This window comes from Papaver somniferum, unplaced genomic scaffold (genome assembly GCF_003573695.1).
Source record: "Papaver somniferum cultivar HN1 unplaced genomic scaffold, ASM357369v1 unplaced-scaffold_128, whole genome shotgun sequence".
NCBI lineage: Eukaryota > Viridiplantae > Streptophyta > Magnoliopsida > Ranunculales > Papaveraceae > Papaver > Papaver somniferum.
The window spans coordinates 13313069-13330027 of NW_020621936.1; the positions used below are offsets into that span (position 1 = coordinate 13313069).

Consider the following 16959-nt stretch of genomic DNA (forward strand, 5'->3'; position numbering starts at 1 on the left):
GAGTTAACAAAGTAGTGGATGAAAAATCGACCAAGTCTCCGCACGATGAGCAACTGGTTTCAAACACGATTTTCATTTCCCCACTCTTTGATTCTATCAACTGTCACACTTCATGGGATCATGGTGTCTACAATTCCAATAAGTCTCTGAAATCATGATTGAATATACAATAATCTCACGTCTCACAGACAACACGAGATCAACACCTCATCAATTGAGCAATTACTCTCAACTGAGCAACTTCAATCATTCATAACTTATCTTATTCAGAATACACAACACACCCGCAATCTTTGATTATCATTGATTCCACACATTTCTCAGCTTCCCTCCTACAGATCAACCCATCCTCTCTTGTGATCGAATTTATTCTGGAACGGCCATTGTCTTGGTTTAGGCTGGAGTACTACAGATTGATCTCTCGAATTCAAAGCACTCCCTTCTTGCAGTGCATCTGTGTGAGGTTGAACATTTCTCTCGGTTCAAGTAGTCCCCTCCGTACGGTCGTCTCCTCAATTTTGTAAAAACCAGTAAATCATTTTTGCCCCATCTACACCAAGGTCATCAACCAACGCACGGTAACCTTTGGCCCAAAACCCTAGTTTGGCCCACGCCAAACCGCGCCAAGGCATGCCATGCCACATGTGCCAATGGCATGCCAACCACCTTGCGCGCCATACCATGTCGGCCTTCCCTTCACGGCTACCAAAATGAAGGCGTGCGACGATCAATGGCCACTCTTCCATCTTAGATGCAAATCCAATCCGTCCAAGGTCACCAATCAACGCATGGTAACTTTTGGCCCAAAACCCTAGATTTGGCCACGCCAATGCATGCCATGCCACATGTTCCAATGGCATGCCAACCACCTTGTTGTGCCACACCATGCCATCCTTCCCTATGCGGCTGCTAAAACAAAGGCGTGCGACGATCAACAGCCACCCTTCCATCTTAGATGCAAATCTTAGCCGTCCAAGGTCGCCAATCAACGCATGACAACCTTTGGCCCTAGTTTGGTCGCGCCTAAACAAAACCAAAACCCTAACCTTTTGCCGCGCCTGAACTAGGTCATATTAAATCCATACTGATCATGCTTTCATTCCACTGGCTACCAAACGAAGAGTTGCAATAGTCAACGACTACCTTTCCTCTTAAGATGCAAAATCTCGACCGTCGAAGGTCACTACCGATCCGGCAAGTCTCCCAAGATCAACTTGCCAGACAACAACAACATGCTACATGTTTTCTACGAAAACACTCGAGACATAAACACATGTCACAAACTGGGGGATGCTCATTGGGTATTGGTTTGGCGGTTTATAGCGTGCGGCGTACACTACGCCCGTTACAAGACAGTGTCATAAGGATGAAGCGGTTAGTAAATACAGGGAGTAATTGTGAAACGCTTTCTTTTATGGAACATCAATTCCAGGCGTTACCAGTTACCACCTCCTCCTATTTACTCACTCGTTCTCTATTTCTTAATGAGACCAGAGTACGTTTCACTTCGACTTGTATAAATAGGTCTTACCCATTTCCACCGAACAACAAGTTCTGGTCAGGAGCATACAACACTCAGAAAACATTTGCTAGCTTTCCCATCTGTTAGATTCCCACTTTCTGATACAAGTCGTCAAACAACCACTCTTCCAGAAACTATTCTGGTCTCAACACTCTCTTCGCTTCCCTCCCCAAAACCAACCCTTCTCCTCCACTTTGTGACCGAAGCAAGTTTGGAACAGCCATTTCTTGGTTTAAGCCGGATTTGTACAAATTGATTTCTTGAATCTAAAGTACTTCCTTGCAGTACATTGTTTAGGGTTTAGACTCGTTTCTCACCCACACACCCGAAATCAGCAGAAACCGTTTTCACCCTCAAACAGTAAGATGTTTCAAGGAAATTTCCGCATGATCATCCTTTGACATAAAGTCAAGAATAAGGATGAACGTAGCTAAGACAGGAAGCTACAAACACATATTTCGAGAAATAGATAAGCGAGTTAAACTCAGCTCGAAATATCAGATGTATATGATATGAAAACTATATCATATACGACTTGTCTCAATATGAAATATGTAAGAATAGAATGGACTTCTGAGTGATAGATAAGTTTTAGTCTCTACATACCTTTTGTTGAAGTTCATACGAGTTCTTCAGTAGATCTTCGTTATTCAGTTGTAAGCGTCGTGAAGTCTAAAGCTCAACTACACAATCTATCCCAGTCTGAAACACTTATTGGTAGACTATAAATCAAGACTATGGTTTTGATCAACTAAACTTGACAAGCAAGCTTGAGATAGCGACGCTTGCGAGTTCAACCGAGCAATGCTCTAACAACTGTCTTTTTTTATTTAAATTTGTTAAGGGCAATTTTGGTGAATGAGTGTGTTTTTTCTATTTTAGGGTAAATTCTCGAGTTATTTTTTATTTACTAGATGTGTTATTATCCTTTCATTGTTTTGAGTAGAGATATTATTAGTCTCCTTACTTGTAAGAGAAAGACAACGAACAATTTTTTCATGGAATGAAAAATTCACAGGCTCGTCTTCATTGAAGAGAGTATTTTACTTCTAGTACGTTTATTAATTCTTACTTGTCTTCGATCTTAGATCAGGACATATTCATGAATCCAGGTCCGATTATCTTTACCTTAACAATTCGTGTATCTTGCTTTTTTGTTATCAAGGTTTTCGTACTCTCTCTCAGGAAAGGTAGATAGTAATCGCAAAGTACTCTTCGTTTCAGACTTTGTCTCAAGATAGATTATTCTTGAGAGGTGGTGAAGAATCCAGGTTTTTCATCTAGCTGAGTGTAAGTGTTCCGGATTTATTAGGTTTGCTAGATTTATCTATTGCAAACATATTTCAAAGCCTTGATCTTTGATCTAAAGGGAAAGCGAATAAGCTTATATGTTAGAGGTAGATTGGTATCAAAAGTGTTCACTTAGGTTGAAGCAACTATTACGCCGTAAGGGACGTTAGCTAAGAGAATCAATTGCGTAGAGCCTCGCGAGGTTCAAGAGACGTAAAGAGCACGATTGTAACTGATTCGCTTGGACAACGGATTTGGTCTCAACTACATTCCAGTCCGAAGACTTATAGAAGACTAGTGTCTGTAGAGGCTTAATATAGTTTGTGGTTCAAATCTAGACGAGGTCCCAGGTTTTTTTTGCTATCGTGGTTTCCTCGTTAACAAAAATTATGGTGTCTTGTGTTTTTCCCTTTCCACTTTAAACTGTTTATCTCTATAACAGAATTTACACAAGCAGTACGTTTTTCAATCTTAGTAGACACGTCCATATGAGACTTGTTTATTGTAGAATTCATATATTGTAAGATAGATACAAGTTTATTACTTCGCAGAATTCGGATGAGATTATTCAGATACGACTAGATTGATCTTGGATATTGACTTTTGAGATCGTCCAAGTACTCTTCTTAACAATCAGATTCACAGAATCCATAATTTATACTTTCAGATCGAGAAGAGATAGAGGTATAAACTCTATACACATATTACCAAAGATCATTAAGTTGGTATGCTTGCAAGTGTATTAGGTTTTGTCCATACAAGCTTCCGAACGAAAAAACTGGTGTTGTACTTACCCTCTCCTTTTCAGAATGATATCTACTTTGAAGGTCAAAATGTCTAACTCAAGTTCTTGGATTTGGAAATGCTTAAGTAAATTAAAGGTCTGAAATTGGTTTATTAAAACAGTATTTGGGAAGTGAGAGATGGTCAGAGTATTTTCATTTAGGACGACAATTTGATACCTACACTAGGAAGTAAGCTATCCTAATATAGTGACTCAACAAACAACTCCCTAACAATTTTGGTTGATCTTATTGATCAAGTCAATAATAAGTGAAATTTTACTGTGATTGAATCATCGTTTCCAGCAAAAATTTGTAGGATTAATTTGTTCACAGATAAACTCAATATTCTAAAGAAGGACAAACTAAGATGGAGCTTAACTACTTTAGGGGAATTAACATCTAAATCCGTGTACAATAATTCAACTCCTTAAATTTGAACGATTCTTTCTGGAATTTCTCCATGGAAGTTAGGAATAGCACAAAGAATTAAAAAAACTCACTAGAAATGTTTGCAAAATACTTTATCAACATTTTCTACCAACTTTCTGGATGTTTGTAAGAACCGAATGTAAAAGAGGATGAAATATTTATAGAATTTACCTAAACAAAAGGTTGTTTATCTGATAAAGAAATATATATTGAAGAGTTTTAGGAAAAAGAAAAAATAACTAAGAGCATCTCCAATGGAGTATGAGTCTCTAAAAATATTGATGCCACATAGGATTGTAGAAACTTTTACCAAAAAAAAAACCTCTTCAGTGGTGGTTGGATAATTAAAATTTAATATGATATGGAAGTTTGAGTTTGGAGGAGAGCATGGATTTTTGGAAACTCTCATCCATACTCACGTCATCAATTTATTTCAGTTTTAGTTATTTTTTGGATTTTATGAATTAATTCTTCAACATATAATTGACAAACAATTAATGATAATCTCTCGAAATTAAACATTTAACAGAAGATGGTTCAGTTGGTAGCCGAGCAACAAGCTGAGCACCAACCCCTTGTGAAGTCCATTGCTTCTCGTTGCAAGCTTGATTTACACGCCTGGTACCTGGATGATGGAACTATCATTGGCGACACAGTGGAGGTTTCTCGAGCTTAGGACACTTACCTGCGAACCAAAGGTTGACAACCCGAGTAATCGAAGCCACTAAATCGTATGACACTTCCGCTGCTGCACCACATAATACGTCGACTAAATGCTGAGCCCGCAAACCATGACGACCGCAAGAAGTTCCTCTAGGAAAACTCTTAATGGCACCAACAACAGCCCTTTGAGTAAACGGTTATTGGGTCACCAATTGCGACGTTATCCGGAATAGAGGGTGGAGGAGATGCTGGGTGTTTGGATTGCAACTCAGTCAAACTGTTCTCGTTGCGAGGTGTTGAACCGTTTGAAGACAAGACACGAATCGCAGCTGCAAAATGTCCATAGCCAATCTTCTTGCGACAAGCACTTAAATTAGCCACTTCTGGCTTCTTTTTGCCATCCTTTTTGGCCGAGTACTGCTGGCATGGGAGGCGAAGCAGCTTGGAGATCAGAGTGAGGCAGCCCGTTGGTTCCTTCCAAGTAATTAATGCATGTTGGCTGCAACTCGAAGTCGCTTCATGTGGAATCCAAAATAAATATGGATATGCCTATCAATACAAAATTTATATTGTATTTTATGCTATTAAATCCCCTATTTTTAGGTCTCCACACAGGATATATATCCATATTCCATTGAAGATGCTCTGAACAGCTAGCTATGAAAATTCAGCGGCACTTACAGTTTTGATCTCATGAAAAACATCTCTAAAAGGTCCTAGCCATGAAACCAGGAAGAGAAATACCCAATAAGCAACAAACAAAAATAAAACACAAGATAAATGTAGATGCAACATGGATTGCAAAATAAACCCCAACTTTTTCCTTAATTCTTAAGGATGATGCAAGCACATTCGGAAGAGAAAGAGTAAGAGCATGACCAACTACAACGGCAGATCCACAAGAAGCGAAAATTATGGGTCTACTTTAAACAACATTAGGCTAAGGAGGAAAACTTCAACAATTTTAGCATTGGATGTGACTGGGAGAGCCTGAATGACCATCCATCTCCCCGCGAAGTAGAGCTATTTGTGAGGAAACAGACAAAATAGCTAAATTGGGTCACAGTGTTTCGAGAACGCAGTACTAGAGAAAATATTATAGCTGATTGTTTAGCTACAAATATTTATTTTGAGGAAATAGATAAGCATTAACAAAACAGAACTAGTGACAAAACCTCTATGTGAACAAATTAGTGATAAGAAAAAACCGGTCATATTATTTCTACCAAATAAAAACCGTTTCAAATAAAACTGGGACAAAAACCCCAAGCCAAATAATAATGTGTAAATTTAGTTTTTGTTACTTTTAAAAAAGTCAAACATACCCTTCGACCTTTTCTTCTTCTTCTCTGATTTCTTCTTTCTTCTGTCTCCTTCTCCCACTACCATCATCACCATCAACAACAATGGAACTGCACCAGAAGAACGGCGCTGATTCGAGAGATGAAGAATTCGAGAGACGTTTTCTCTTATTCATTTCCCTAAAACTGAGAAAAGAAGAAGCAGCAGTTGCCGCTGTTTTATCACCTGAAATTGAGAGTAAATATCGTTGCTGCTGATCGAGAAATAGATCGAGAATTGGGAGATGAGAAAAGGGTAAGATAGAGGTGATGGACTTTGGTAAGATTCAAGATGGGTTGAATCTGAGATTGCAAGAAATTGGATCTGCATCTCGCCTGGGGTTGATTCAGAAATTGAAACTTAGAGTTGAGTTAGATTGAGAAGATGTGAAGATGGGTTCTGCTAGCTTCTGTTGAATTCAGTTGTGGAGTTTTGGATGAACTGAAATGGGGATCTGGAGAAATTGAGGGTTTGTGTTGGTGCTCTTGAAGAAAAAAATAGGGATTTTCTGTCAATTCGAGAAATGAATGAGGCCGCTGGTGTTGAAGATGGATCTGAAGAATGATGGTGGTGGAATTATGAAACAGAGATGAGAAGAAATCGAAGATGAGCTGCTGTGGCTGCTGGTGATAATGAAATCAGTTAAGCGGAAATGTAACTGTAGATGATCGAAATGATGCATTAATGAACTTGGCAAACTACGATTCGATTTGAGATGGGTTCTGGAGTCGCAAGATATTGTTGCTGGGCATATTCATATGAGAAAAGAATGAGAAGAAGATGAATAGAGTTTTTGGTGTTGCGTGTTGACTGAATTGATGCCTCATCTGCTATTGAAATTGCAGGTGACGATGGATTTTGACTAAGCAGTGGAAGTGTTTATTGGTGGTACTACAGTTCAGTGAGGTGGTCATGGAAGTGAAGAGAAGGAATTGAATAAGAAATGCAAGTTGTGTTGAGAACTGGTGTTTAAGAAGATGTAATGTTGATGCTGTTGTTGTTACTGTGGTCTGATGGCAGAGATGTAGGTGCAGTTGTCTGGTGGTGTTAGCTCTAGCGCAAGGACTGGAATTGCAGGTTAAGCCATGGATTGCTGGTAGGATTTAAACCAGTTGAAGCCTTGTGTTGGTTGGTATGCAGGATAAAGAAGATAATGGCATTGTCTTGTGAACTGAAATGATGCAGGTGGAGGTTATGGAGCTGTGAATGGGTTAAGAAGCTATGTGTCGCAGTGGTGGAATGTGGAGCTGTAGATGACAAGGAAATGGTGGTTGCTGCCATGGTTCAGCTGGAGCAGTGGAAATCTAAACTTCAAGCACATTATAAACTTCAAGCACATTATAAACTTCAGATGGAGCAGTGGAAATCTAATAAGAAGAGGATGACAGACAATGCTGAAGATTTAGATTATATGGTCGTCGCTAGTATGGCAGAGGGGATGGTAGGAGCTGAGCTAGCAAATATTATTGAGGTTGTTTCCATTAATATGATGCGTGACGAAAGAACTGAGGTATATATAACCTGCTTTTTTATTTTAATCCATCTGTTTGAGTATATAGAATTGGTGATCTCGTAATTGTCTTAGTTATAAGGAAACTGTAGGATTCTTATTTTGTCTAGGTCACGCAAGTTAATGAATGGTAGATGTTTTAGCACTCTCAGTGTACGTTGGCATAGGTTTCAAGTATCTGAGGTGCACATCAATGGAACCCGCAATATGTTACGAATATTGATACTCTAGAATAGAGCCAGTTACTTGCATATCCTTAAAACACAAACAAAGTTATCTTGTATCTGCTTATCTCTTTTTATTCTTCTCTGACTGAAAAATAGTTGTAGGTCTATATTTTTCAAGCACGAGTTTCAGAAGTTTCTTAAGTTTGATTAACTAATGAAGTTATCGTTTAATGTACCTTAACCAACGGACGATTTAGTCAAATTAGAAGGATCTCTGATGAGTTAAAAAGAGGGATCTGATTTTAAGTTGAAATGGTCAATGAAGCAGATGGTGCTGTTGTGGATAGACGGAGGATGAAAGTAGAGCTGAGTTACAGCAGATGATGTTGTAAACTAGAGAAGAAATGAAGCTTAAATGAAGTGCAGCTACTGATGAATTCTGATGAAACCAATTATGGTTTCATCTTATTTATGATGAAACCATAATCGGTTTCATCGTATTTATGATGAAACCAAAATCGGTTTCATCTAATTTTTGGTCAGTGGTGGTGGTGGTCGTCGGCGGGTGTTGGCGATGTTGCTGGTTTTAGTCGGTGGTGGTTGGCGGTGGTCGACAATGGTGGTGCTGGCAGTTGATAATATGTGTTGTAGCATAGAGCATGGATCTGTGTTGTTGTGATGTTGTTGTATCCAAGACAACTGCAACATAAGATCCTTGTTGAATTTTTCTTATAGTTGAATTCTGATGAAACCAATTAGGGTTTCATCTTATTTTATGATGAAACCAAAATCGGTTTCATCGGATTTATAATGAAACCAAAATCGGTTTCATCTAAATTTTGGTCAGTAGTGGTGGTGGTCGGTGGTGGCGGTGGTGGTCGGAGGTGGCGGTGGTGGTCAGCGGTGGCGGTGACGGTCGGAGGTGGCGGTGGTGGCGGCGGTGGGGGTCGGTGGCGGCCGGAGGTGGCGGCGACGATCAGAGGTGGTGGCGGCGGCGACGGTGGTGGTCGGTGGCGGTGGTAGAAGGTGGCGTTGCTTGTTGGTGGTAATATAATAAGAATTAAAGTGGGGTTGATTTTTGTTTTTGTTGGGGTGATTTAAACTAAGAGGGTAATATAGACCAATTATATTAAGTGGGGTTTTTGTGAACAATTTGTTTTGTTGGGGTTTTTGTGTATGGATAGTGACATCTTTGGGGTTTTAACTCGCGGACCGTTAACAAAATCTAATTAAAAAGACAAATAGTCATAAAAACTCAAGGTGATCAAATTTGTGGTACAAAAACCCCACTAAGATGTTGGGATTCATTAAAACTTCATCTTAAACTAAATCGATACAAAAACCCCAAATTTTAAAAAGTTGATACAAAAACCCCAAATTTCAAAATTGGGTTCATCAAATTTTATGATGAACCAAAAATTGGTTTCGTAAAATTCTACGAGGTTTCATCAAATTTTATGATGAAACCAAATTTTGGTTTCATTAAAATTTTGTTTTTTTGAGGTTTTTATATTACTTTTGTTTTGGCGGGTATTTTGTGGATGGATAGCGACACCTGATTTATAACTTGCGGACCGTTAAAAAGAAAGAGAAAAACCTTTATTAGTGTTTAGGCACTTGTTAAATTAATACAAACCTCTTAAGTGCTTTCCTTTTACTGGTATTTAGGCGCTTACTAAGTTAGTAAAAACCTTCGAAGTACAAACCCACTTATCAAACCTTTTAAGCAATCCTAACCGATCACGATGACATTGTTGTCCATTCAACTGCCCCGAAGCTACCGTGGATTGCATTCACTACATCGAGACAATCTCCTTTAAAGCGGAGATAAAGAATTTCCTTCTGCCTGGCTCATTTTATAGTTCCAATGTTGAAGCTCCCTACAATCTCCTTTAAAGCGGAGATAAAGAATTTCCTTCTGCCTGGCTCATTTTATAGTTCCAATGTTGAAGCTCCCTCTGCTCGATTATTGCCCCCAGCTCTATCTCCCTCTGCTCGATTATTGCCCCCAACTCTATCTCGCTCCCAGAAACCTCCTTGACAATTCCGTGTCATTAAACATAATCAGCCAAAACCTCATGAGTTTATTTTTTTCTTAATTAAAGATGCATCAATATTATTCTATAAATATGCTTAAAGAGCAGTTTCCAAGATGCATAGTCCCCAATCCGAATATTCCTAACTTATCTTATTTTGGACTCTACCAGTATTAGGCTTATTTGGTATTGTTGTGTCTTTTATAAAAGTGTTTTCCTGCTGTTATGTATAAAAAAAACAGTTGAACGTCTGGCAAAATCTGATCAAATTGTGTTTGGTAAAACATCAGATTCAATAATTATTGTTGTGGCAAATGACAAAAACATATCATCATTCATATATACATATGTATACAAATATATATATGTGAAAATAGTTTTATTTTATTTTATTGGGTTTAAAAACAATTAAACATTTTACAATTAAATACATTAATGCATATACGTAGATATAATATTATAATTACTATTATTATGATTGTTATAAAAAGTTATTTTACTTGACCACCTTTTGTTTTAGATATAATTTTCAAACAAAAAATCTTTCTAAAATTATATAATTATATAATATTTGCTCTTATTTTTATTATTGATAAATTAAAACAAAAAGTTAAATGAAACGGTATATCATATCATAGAGTTCGAAGAGGAAAAATAATAATCTTTAAATAACATAATATAAGAAATAAGAGATTGATCATATATTATAAACTATAAACATACGGTTAATTTTTTGTCACTTATAATATAAAATATAGATAGAAAAAATAAATCAAGCCTTAAAATTAGATGGACTAAAGCTTATGCTTTTGTAGTTTTCAAAGGCTCCTCTTCCCCAACTTTGAAAAGTTGGAGAATTATGGAAGTGGTTTGGATATAAAAACATCTTCAAAATATTTTATCGATCTCCCATATCAAAAATTATTACCGTATATGCGTTTCGAAAGTTCTTATTGGAAAAAAGAAAGCATTACCAAACCCAGCCTTGCAAATGAAAGTAATTCTAAGAATTACACCAGCTAGATATCCAGTTACTGAGAGAAATAACACCAACAACACCTGCAAAGTTAAGAGTCTAGGACTAACCAAACCCTTTTGAAGACTAAAGAGTCAATAAACATATGTTGGACAGTTTCATTAGTATTGTCACAAAGGAAAATTAACATTTATAGTGTTGACACTTGACAGACCTGGCCAATGTATTCCTAACATGTAAGTAATATGAACACACTTCCATCAAAAAATGAACAATTTCAGATGGTATATCATGGACAATTATTGCTTTGTGGGTTTAGACAGAAAATAACCCATTCTGAGCTGGAGTTCATTGATAGGTGCATTATTTGCACTATTTTGATGCTTTAATTCACTATCTTGATGTTAGTTTTCATATCATTATACTTAGGTCATGTGCTCTGTTGTCCAGAATACTGTCTTTGCAACTGTAAAGTGCTGTTCTACTCCATTGTGCCGTCAGAGATGTTTATGGTGATGTAACCTCAAGGTGTATCAAACTCGTAAAAGATTTTGATTTTTTTGTTACAGCAAGTCGTGTTAGCGCCATCAAAAAGTCGAAGAAAGGTGTCCTTCAAGTCTAGCTGTCTAGGAAGAAGAAAACAAAGTTGTGTTTTACATATAATGTTTGGGTAATCATGTGGGTTTTAGTAACATGAAAGCTTTTGATATTGACACCTACATATCCAGAAACACAGGTTGAGCATAAAGTGACAGCCTTTTATCTCGCTGGAACCTGAGGTAGGTTATTAGTTCTGAGCACAACTGCAATATTTGCCGCAGTAAGACCTTTCTATGTTTGACAATGGTCAGTATTAGAAGTAGAATTCTTGATTTGACTTGTAGGATGTGCAGTGCTTCCAAGGCGAAAGACATAGTTGAGGTGTTACAGCAGTATCTTAGTTCTGTATACTTTGCAGCGCGCAATACAAGACATAGTTGACTTGTATTGTTCTTGCTGAAAGCTTGCTCCTGATCCATCTTGTTTGTTGCATACAATGAAGGTCTACAACCTTCTGCAGCAGCGAAGATTAGACTTAGAGAGTACCTCGACTAACTTGATGTTCTATGAGCAGTAGTTAGTTTGGTTACCCTTTGGCTAAAATACCTGGTTGCAAACCTAAGGAACTTGTTGATGGTAAGGTGATAGAAGCGAAGGAACAACTAGTGACTAGTGCAATTCGTTTTAAGTGAAACAACCAACAAGAATAATGGGCAGTGCATAAATACACCACGTGCTATCCAAAGGTGTTAGGGATCGCAACAAGGAGTTCAACATACGGTTATTGTTTTACATCTGGATTAAATTGCTCTATTAGATATTTAGGTGATTTTGAGTTATAGAGGGACCTAGCCCTTGCACATTCATTGACAGAAGCTTGATACTACTACTAGGAACATACATTGTCTAAGGTGAACCAGAAAAATAGATATGGCAAGAAAGCACAGAAAACGCAAATAAATTTCAGTGTAAGACAGATTAAGAGTTAGAAGAGCCTAAAATCGATTAAACAATATGGTGTTTCAAGTAAAGACTCAAGAGTAAGCATAGCCAATTTTAGATTTAAACAGACAAAGCATTAAGAAGCAAAGAGAAACTTAGTTAAATGACTATGGTGTATCATGTGTATATTTCACAGTGCAAATAACTTGATTAAGCTTATGGCAGGAAAGAATGGTGATTAATACAGCAGAAGAACTAACCTGATTGGTATTGTCTGCCACAGCAATATGATCCTGAGCAGTTGGCAAAGTGTCACTCTCATTCTCTGAGTACGGAGGAAGCTCTATACCGTACATAACAGCAACATCATACCAGCGTTTGAACTCGTACCAACAACGTTTTCCATTAGGTTTGCCAGCTGCAACATACTACATAGCAAAGGAGTCTCATCATGTAACTCTTGCGGCAATATTGTAATATTAAACATAAATATAGTCACCAGAAATTAAGTACCTCCCCAAAGGCCACGAGTTTTTCAACGTCATCTTCTAAAATTTCAATCTCTCTTCTAAATTTCTGCAGGTAATGCGGGAAATCCTCATCTTTTACACTGTGGAGTCCCCATTTTTCAATGAAGGCTTTATATTTGACCGCCAGAATCTTGACAGCATCAAGAGGAGGTAAAGAAGCTAATTCTATGTCGTCCCGAGCGTCGGATACTGCACTGTTCATATCAAAAATTTCCATTTCCAGATCATTAGCGCTAAAGTTATGTTCTGCTGCTGCATCTCCACTAAATTTCCTTAAATTGTTTCCAGGGATTGAAAAGATTTGTGGAGGATAATTGAAAGTGTGGTGGAATTTTGAGATAATTGTTACTAGGTTTGAAGAAGTTGGACTATTCGAGATTAGCGAAGAAGATAAGGGTTTTGATGACCATCTTGTAAATGGGTTTCTTCTTAAGAGTGATCTGCAAACAGATAATTTAGATATTTGATTCATTTGTTAATTTTTCCTGGAGAAGATAAAAGATTTTTTCTTAAAGAAAGGAAAACCTAATAGTTAGTGGAGGAGAAGAATTGACTGGGGCTTTATATTGTTAGGAATTGTCTGCGGTATGATCCGTGCCGTAATGGACGGGCTTTTGGCTGTTCTTGTCAATGCCAAATGTTGTCCTTTCAAAGGAAACGTATTTTGCGGGCTTCAAGAAAGGGTACCGAGTGTTCCAATGGATTCAAATGTCCTAAATAATAACCATGGTGACTTAATTTATAGTAAAAGAATTGAAGATACTTTTTAATAAGTAACCCATTAATAAAAAGTGAGAGGTTGATTTATGTCGAACAACAAGGTTATCTACTCGAAGAATTTCACAAGCTGTGGACTGAAAGTAATAATCCACCTTCCTCTAACACTGCGATGAAGGATTAAGTTATGGAAAAATAGACATCAGTATTTGATTTTTTTCAATAATCGTATAAGGTCTATTTTGAATAAAATTATCTATTATTTAATGAATATAAAATTATTTTACAATTTTTCTTGTGATAGTTTATTGATTACATAGCATGTGCTTGATTGCTTTATATTATTGCTATGTGTTTATGGGATGATTGATTTCGATTTTCACAACCTTAATATTCGATCTCATATATGTGAACCCTTATGGTTTGGGTGACTTTTTGATTTAGCGGGATTAAGTTCTAGCCCATGTTGGTAGGCTTTATCAAAAGATCATAAGGGGTTCCGATTGAAACGCATGTGTGAAAAAGTCACAATATGTTGAATCGTCTTTGGTTTAGCATAAAAGCATATGGGTTTTGGGTTTTCAACTTTTGCTATGCATTAGTTAAAACTGATTCAACCTTTCTCTGGTAAAGGTTGCTTTTTGTTGTTGTTCTTTTGTTTTTGCGGGAGGATGACAACATAACGGGGGAGAGTTCTAACATGAACTTGCGCTTAATTATATATCTTTCTGTGGAAAAGAGGATACGGAATTTGAGGTAACGAATTTGTTAGTTAATCGTTTTCCTGTTTAATCTATGAAATCATTATGCGAATCTTGATGAAAAATAGAATGAATCTTTGAATATTCCACAGCATTGGTCCTCCCCTGAGCCACTTTTTGTGATATATTGTGTGGCTCCATAAGTTCTCTTATGTAGAGCATTTTCGATTAAATTAATCATGGATTCTCTTGTGGTTAATCTAATTAAGTATTTTGGATTACAAATTCATGTGTTCATGTTATTTGTTAGTGTCCAAAGAAATCCTTCTTTTCTCGTAAAAGTAAGGTCGCTCTTGTTGTTCTTTTAAGAATGACATTTTGTGGGGGAGACTTCTTAATTGAACTTGTGCTTAATTGCCAAATCTTTGTGGGGAGTGCGGCTGCGGAATATTATAGGGGTTATCTTCTATCTTTATAAACTCCTTGATGAATACATTTAGTTTTTGCTATATGATTGCATCTAAACAAGGTTGATATGTTTCTTTTTCAGTCAAGAAGTGTCTCCATGAAAATTTCATTAGGATCCCACTAGTTTTCCTACCTTTGCCAATTTTTATTGACAAAAATGGGGAGAATTAATGTGTAGTTCACACTACAAGTACATATGGTTTACAGATCATTATGTAAGGAGGAGTGGTTTTCATGTTGAGATTGAGTATTGACTAATGAAGGAGTGATACATATCACCATAATATTGTTGTCCAAGTTGTGATACAATTGAACTTTGATGATGTGTAATAATATTATGATATTGTATAACAATGATTGAGAGCAATTGTTTTCTCATTGTTATAACTACGGATCTTCAACAATTATGATGCTGAGTTGAACACGTTCAGAATCACTGGAGTACTTGGAAGTGGCGAATATTTTGAGTAATGTTGAAGAACCAAGGAGATCAAGTTTTTGGTTGAGAAGTTACACAGTTTATTTATTTTGTAATCCATATGTATTGATAGTTTTGTCACTAAAATTGACAAAGGGGGAGATTGTTAGATCATTTCTTGGTCGAACTCGCAAGCGTTGTTATATCAAGCTTGTTTCTCAATTTTAGTTGTCAAAACTATAAGTCTTGATTTCTAGTCTACATACGATTAAGTCTTGGACTAGAATAGATTTTATAGTTGAGCTTTAGACTTCACGGCGTTCATCGATTAAAGACTAAGAACTACTAAGGCAAGCTTTTGGAATTTCATCAACAAAAGGTATGTGAAGACTTGAACTCATCTATCACTCAGAAAGCCTATTTCTACTCTATCTCCTTCTTGAGACAAAAGTCGTATAACGATATAGTTTTCAGTCTGTACACTTTTGAGATTTCGAGCTGATTTTAACTTGATTACATATTTCTCGACATATGTGTTGGTAAGATTTTGCTTTAACCAAGTTCATCTTATGTTCTTGACGCAATATAGGGATCACATGTTGCAGTTACTTAAGGAAGACTTATCAAAATCTCAAGTCTGAATAAAACTATTTGCTGACCAAAAGAGGACAGATATAACATTTGCAGTTGGTGATTTACTATTTTTGAAACTACAACAGGCGTACCTCAGTTTCCTTGTGCAAGAACCTAAAACTCACATCCAAGTACTTTTCCCCATTTTAAATCTTGCAGCGAGTTGGAGCATTGGTATATAAATTGAAATTACCTATTGGTTCTCATATACACCCTGTGTTTCATGTCTCGCATATTAAGAATAAGACTGGTTCTAACGATATGGCAATTGCTTCTCTTCCAATGGTGGATACAAATGGCATATTCATTGTAAAACCTCTTGTTTGTTAGACACCGTAGTAACCTTGCGAGATAATCAACCAGTTTCTCAAGTCCTCATTCAATTGTCTGGTGTGTCACCGGAGGATATTTTGTTAGAGCATTGCTCGGTCGAACTCGCAAAAGTTGCTATCTCAGGCTTGTTTGTGAAGTTTAGTTGTCAAAACTATATGTCTTGATTTCTAGTCTACTATAGCTAATTCTAGGACTAGGATAGTTAAGTGTAGTTGAGCTCTAAACTCCACGGCGTTCATCATATGAAGATGAAGAACTACTCAAGGAACTGGTGGAACTTCATCGACTAAAAGGTATGTGGATACTTGAACTTATATATCACTCAAAAGTCTATTCTATCTCCTACTCTTGAGATAAAAGTCGTATAATCATATAGATTTCGATTATACACATTTGCTATTTCGAGCCGAGTTATCTCGTGTATTCATTTCACGAAATATGTGTTGGTAAGCTTTCTTTTTAGACAAGTTCATCTTTACTCGTGATGAAAGTCATGTTGATATTTCAATTTCTTGAAAATTGCTTTAATGAAAAATAGTTTGTGAATAACAACTATATAACATCCTCTAAGAATGTTTCAATGATTGAAATGGGAGTTTAGATTATGTAATCATTTTTGGATATAAGCATAGTGTGTTCGCACATTAGTGTATAAGTCCATAAACCGGGAACCAAGTGCATACATATGTGTGTGTGTGCAAAATGGTTGAAGGAGACATGTTAAATATGCGTACTCGTACGCATACTGGCGGAAGTTTATGTCCGTGAATTTCTGCTGAATTTGGGAATTGGAAAACTCTTAACTAGTCACCTTAAGTACGCGTACTGGCAGAATGTTTTCACCCGAAAATTTCTGCTGAGTTTGGAAACCAAACCAACTCAAAACCGGTTGCTTAAGTACGCATACCATGCACATACTTAAGCTGGTTACTTTATCAAATCGGTCAGTTCATGAGCT

At 36.9% G+C, this 16959-nt stretch overlaps 1 protein-coding gene across 2 annotated transcripts; it reads right to left on the bottom strand.

The window, feature by feature from the left end:
* Positions 1–9284: 9284 nt before the first annotated feature.
* LOC113331973 lies at positions 9285–13258 on the bottom strand. 2 transcript variants are annotated; one of them, XM_026578622.1, is made up of 4 exons: positions 12715–13258; positions 12462–12629; positions 9595–9743; positions 9285–9518 (listed from the first exon to the last, which is right to left on the bottom strand). In XM_026578622.1, exons 1-3 carry the CDS (start codon positions 13201–13203, stop codon positions 9600–9602), a joined length of 801 nt encoding a protein of 266 aa, XP_026434407.1. In that variant the 5' UTR covers positions 13204–13258; the 3' UTR covers positions 9285–9518; positions 9595–9599. The 2 variants fall into 2 exon arrangements, with proteins under 2 accessions (XP_026434407.1, XP_026434406.1); XM_026578621.1 differs by having other exon boundaries at positions 9285–9743.
* Between the last annotated feature and the right edge of the window lie 3701 nt (positions 13259–16959).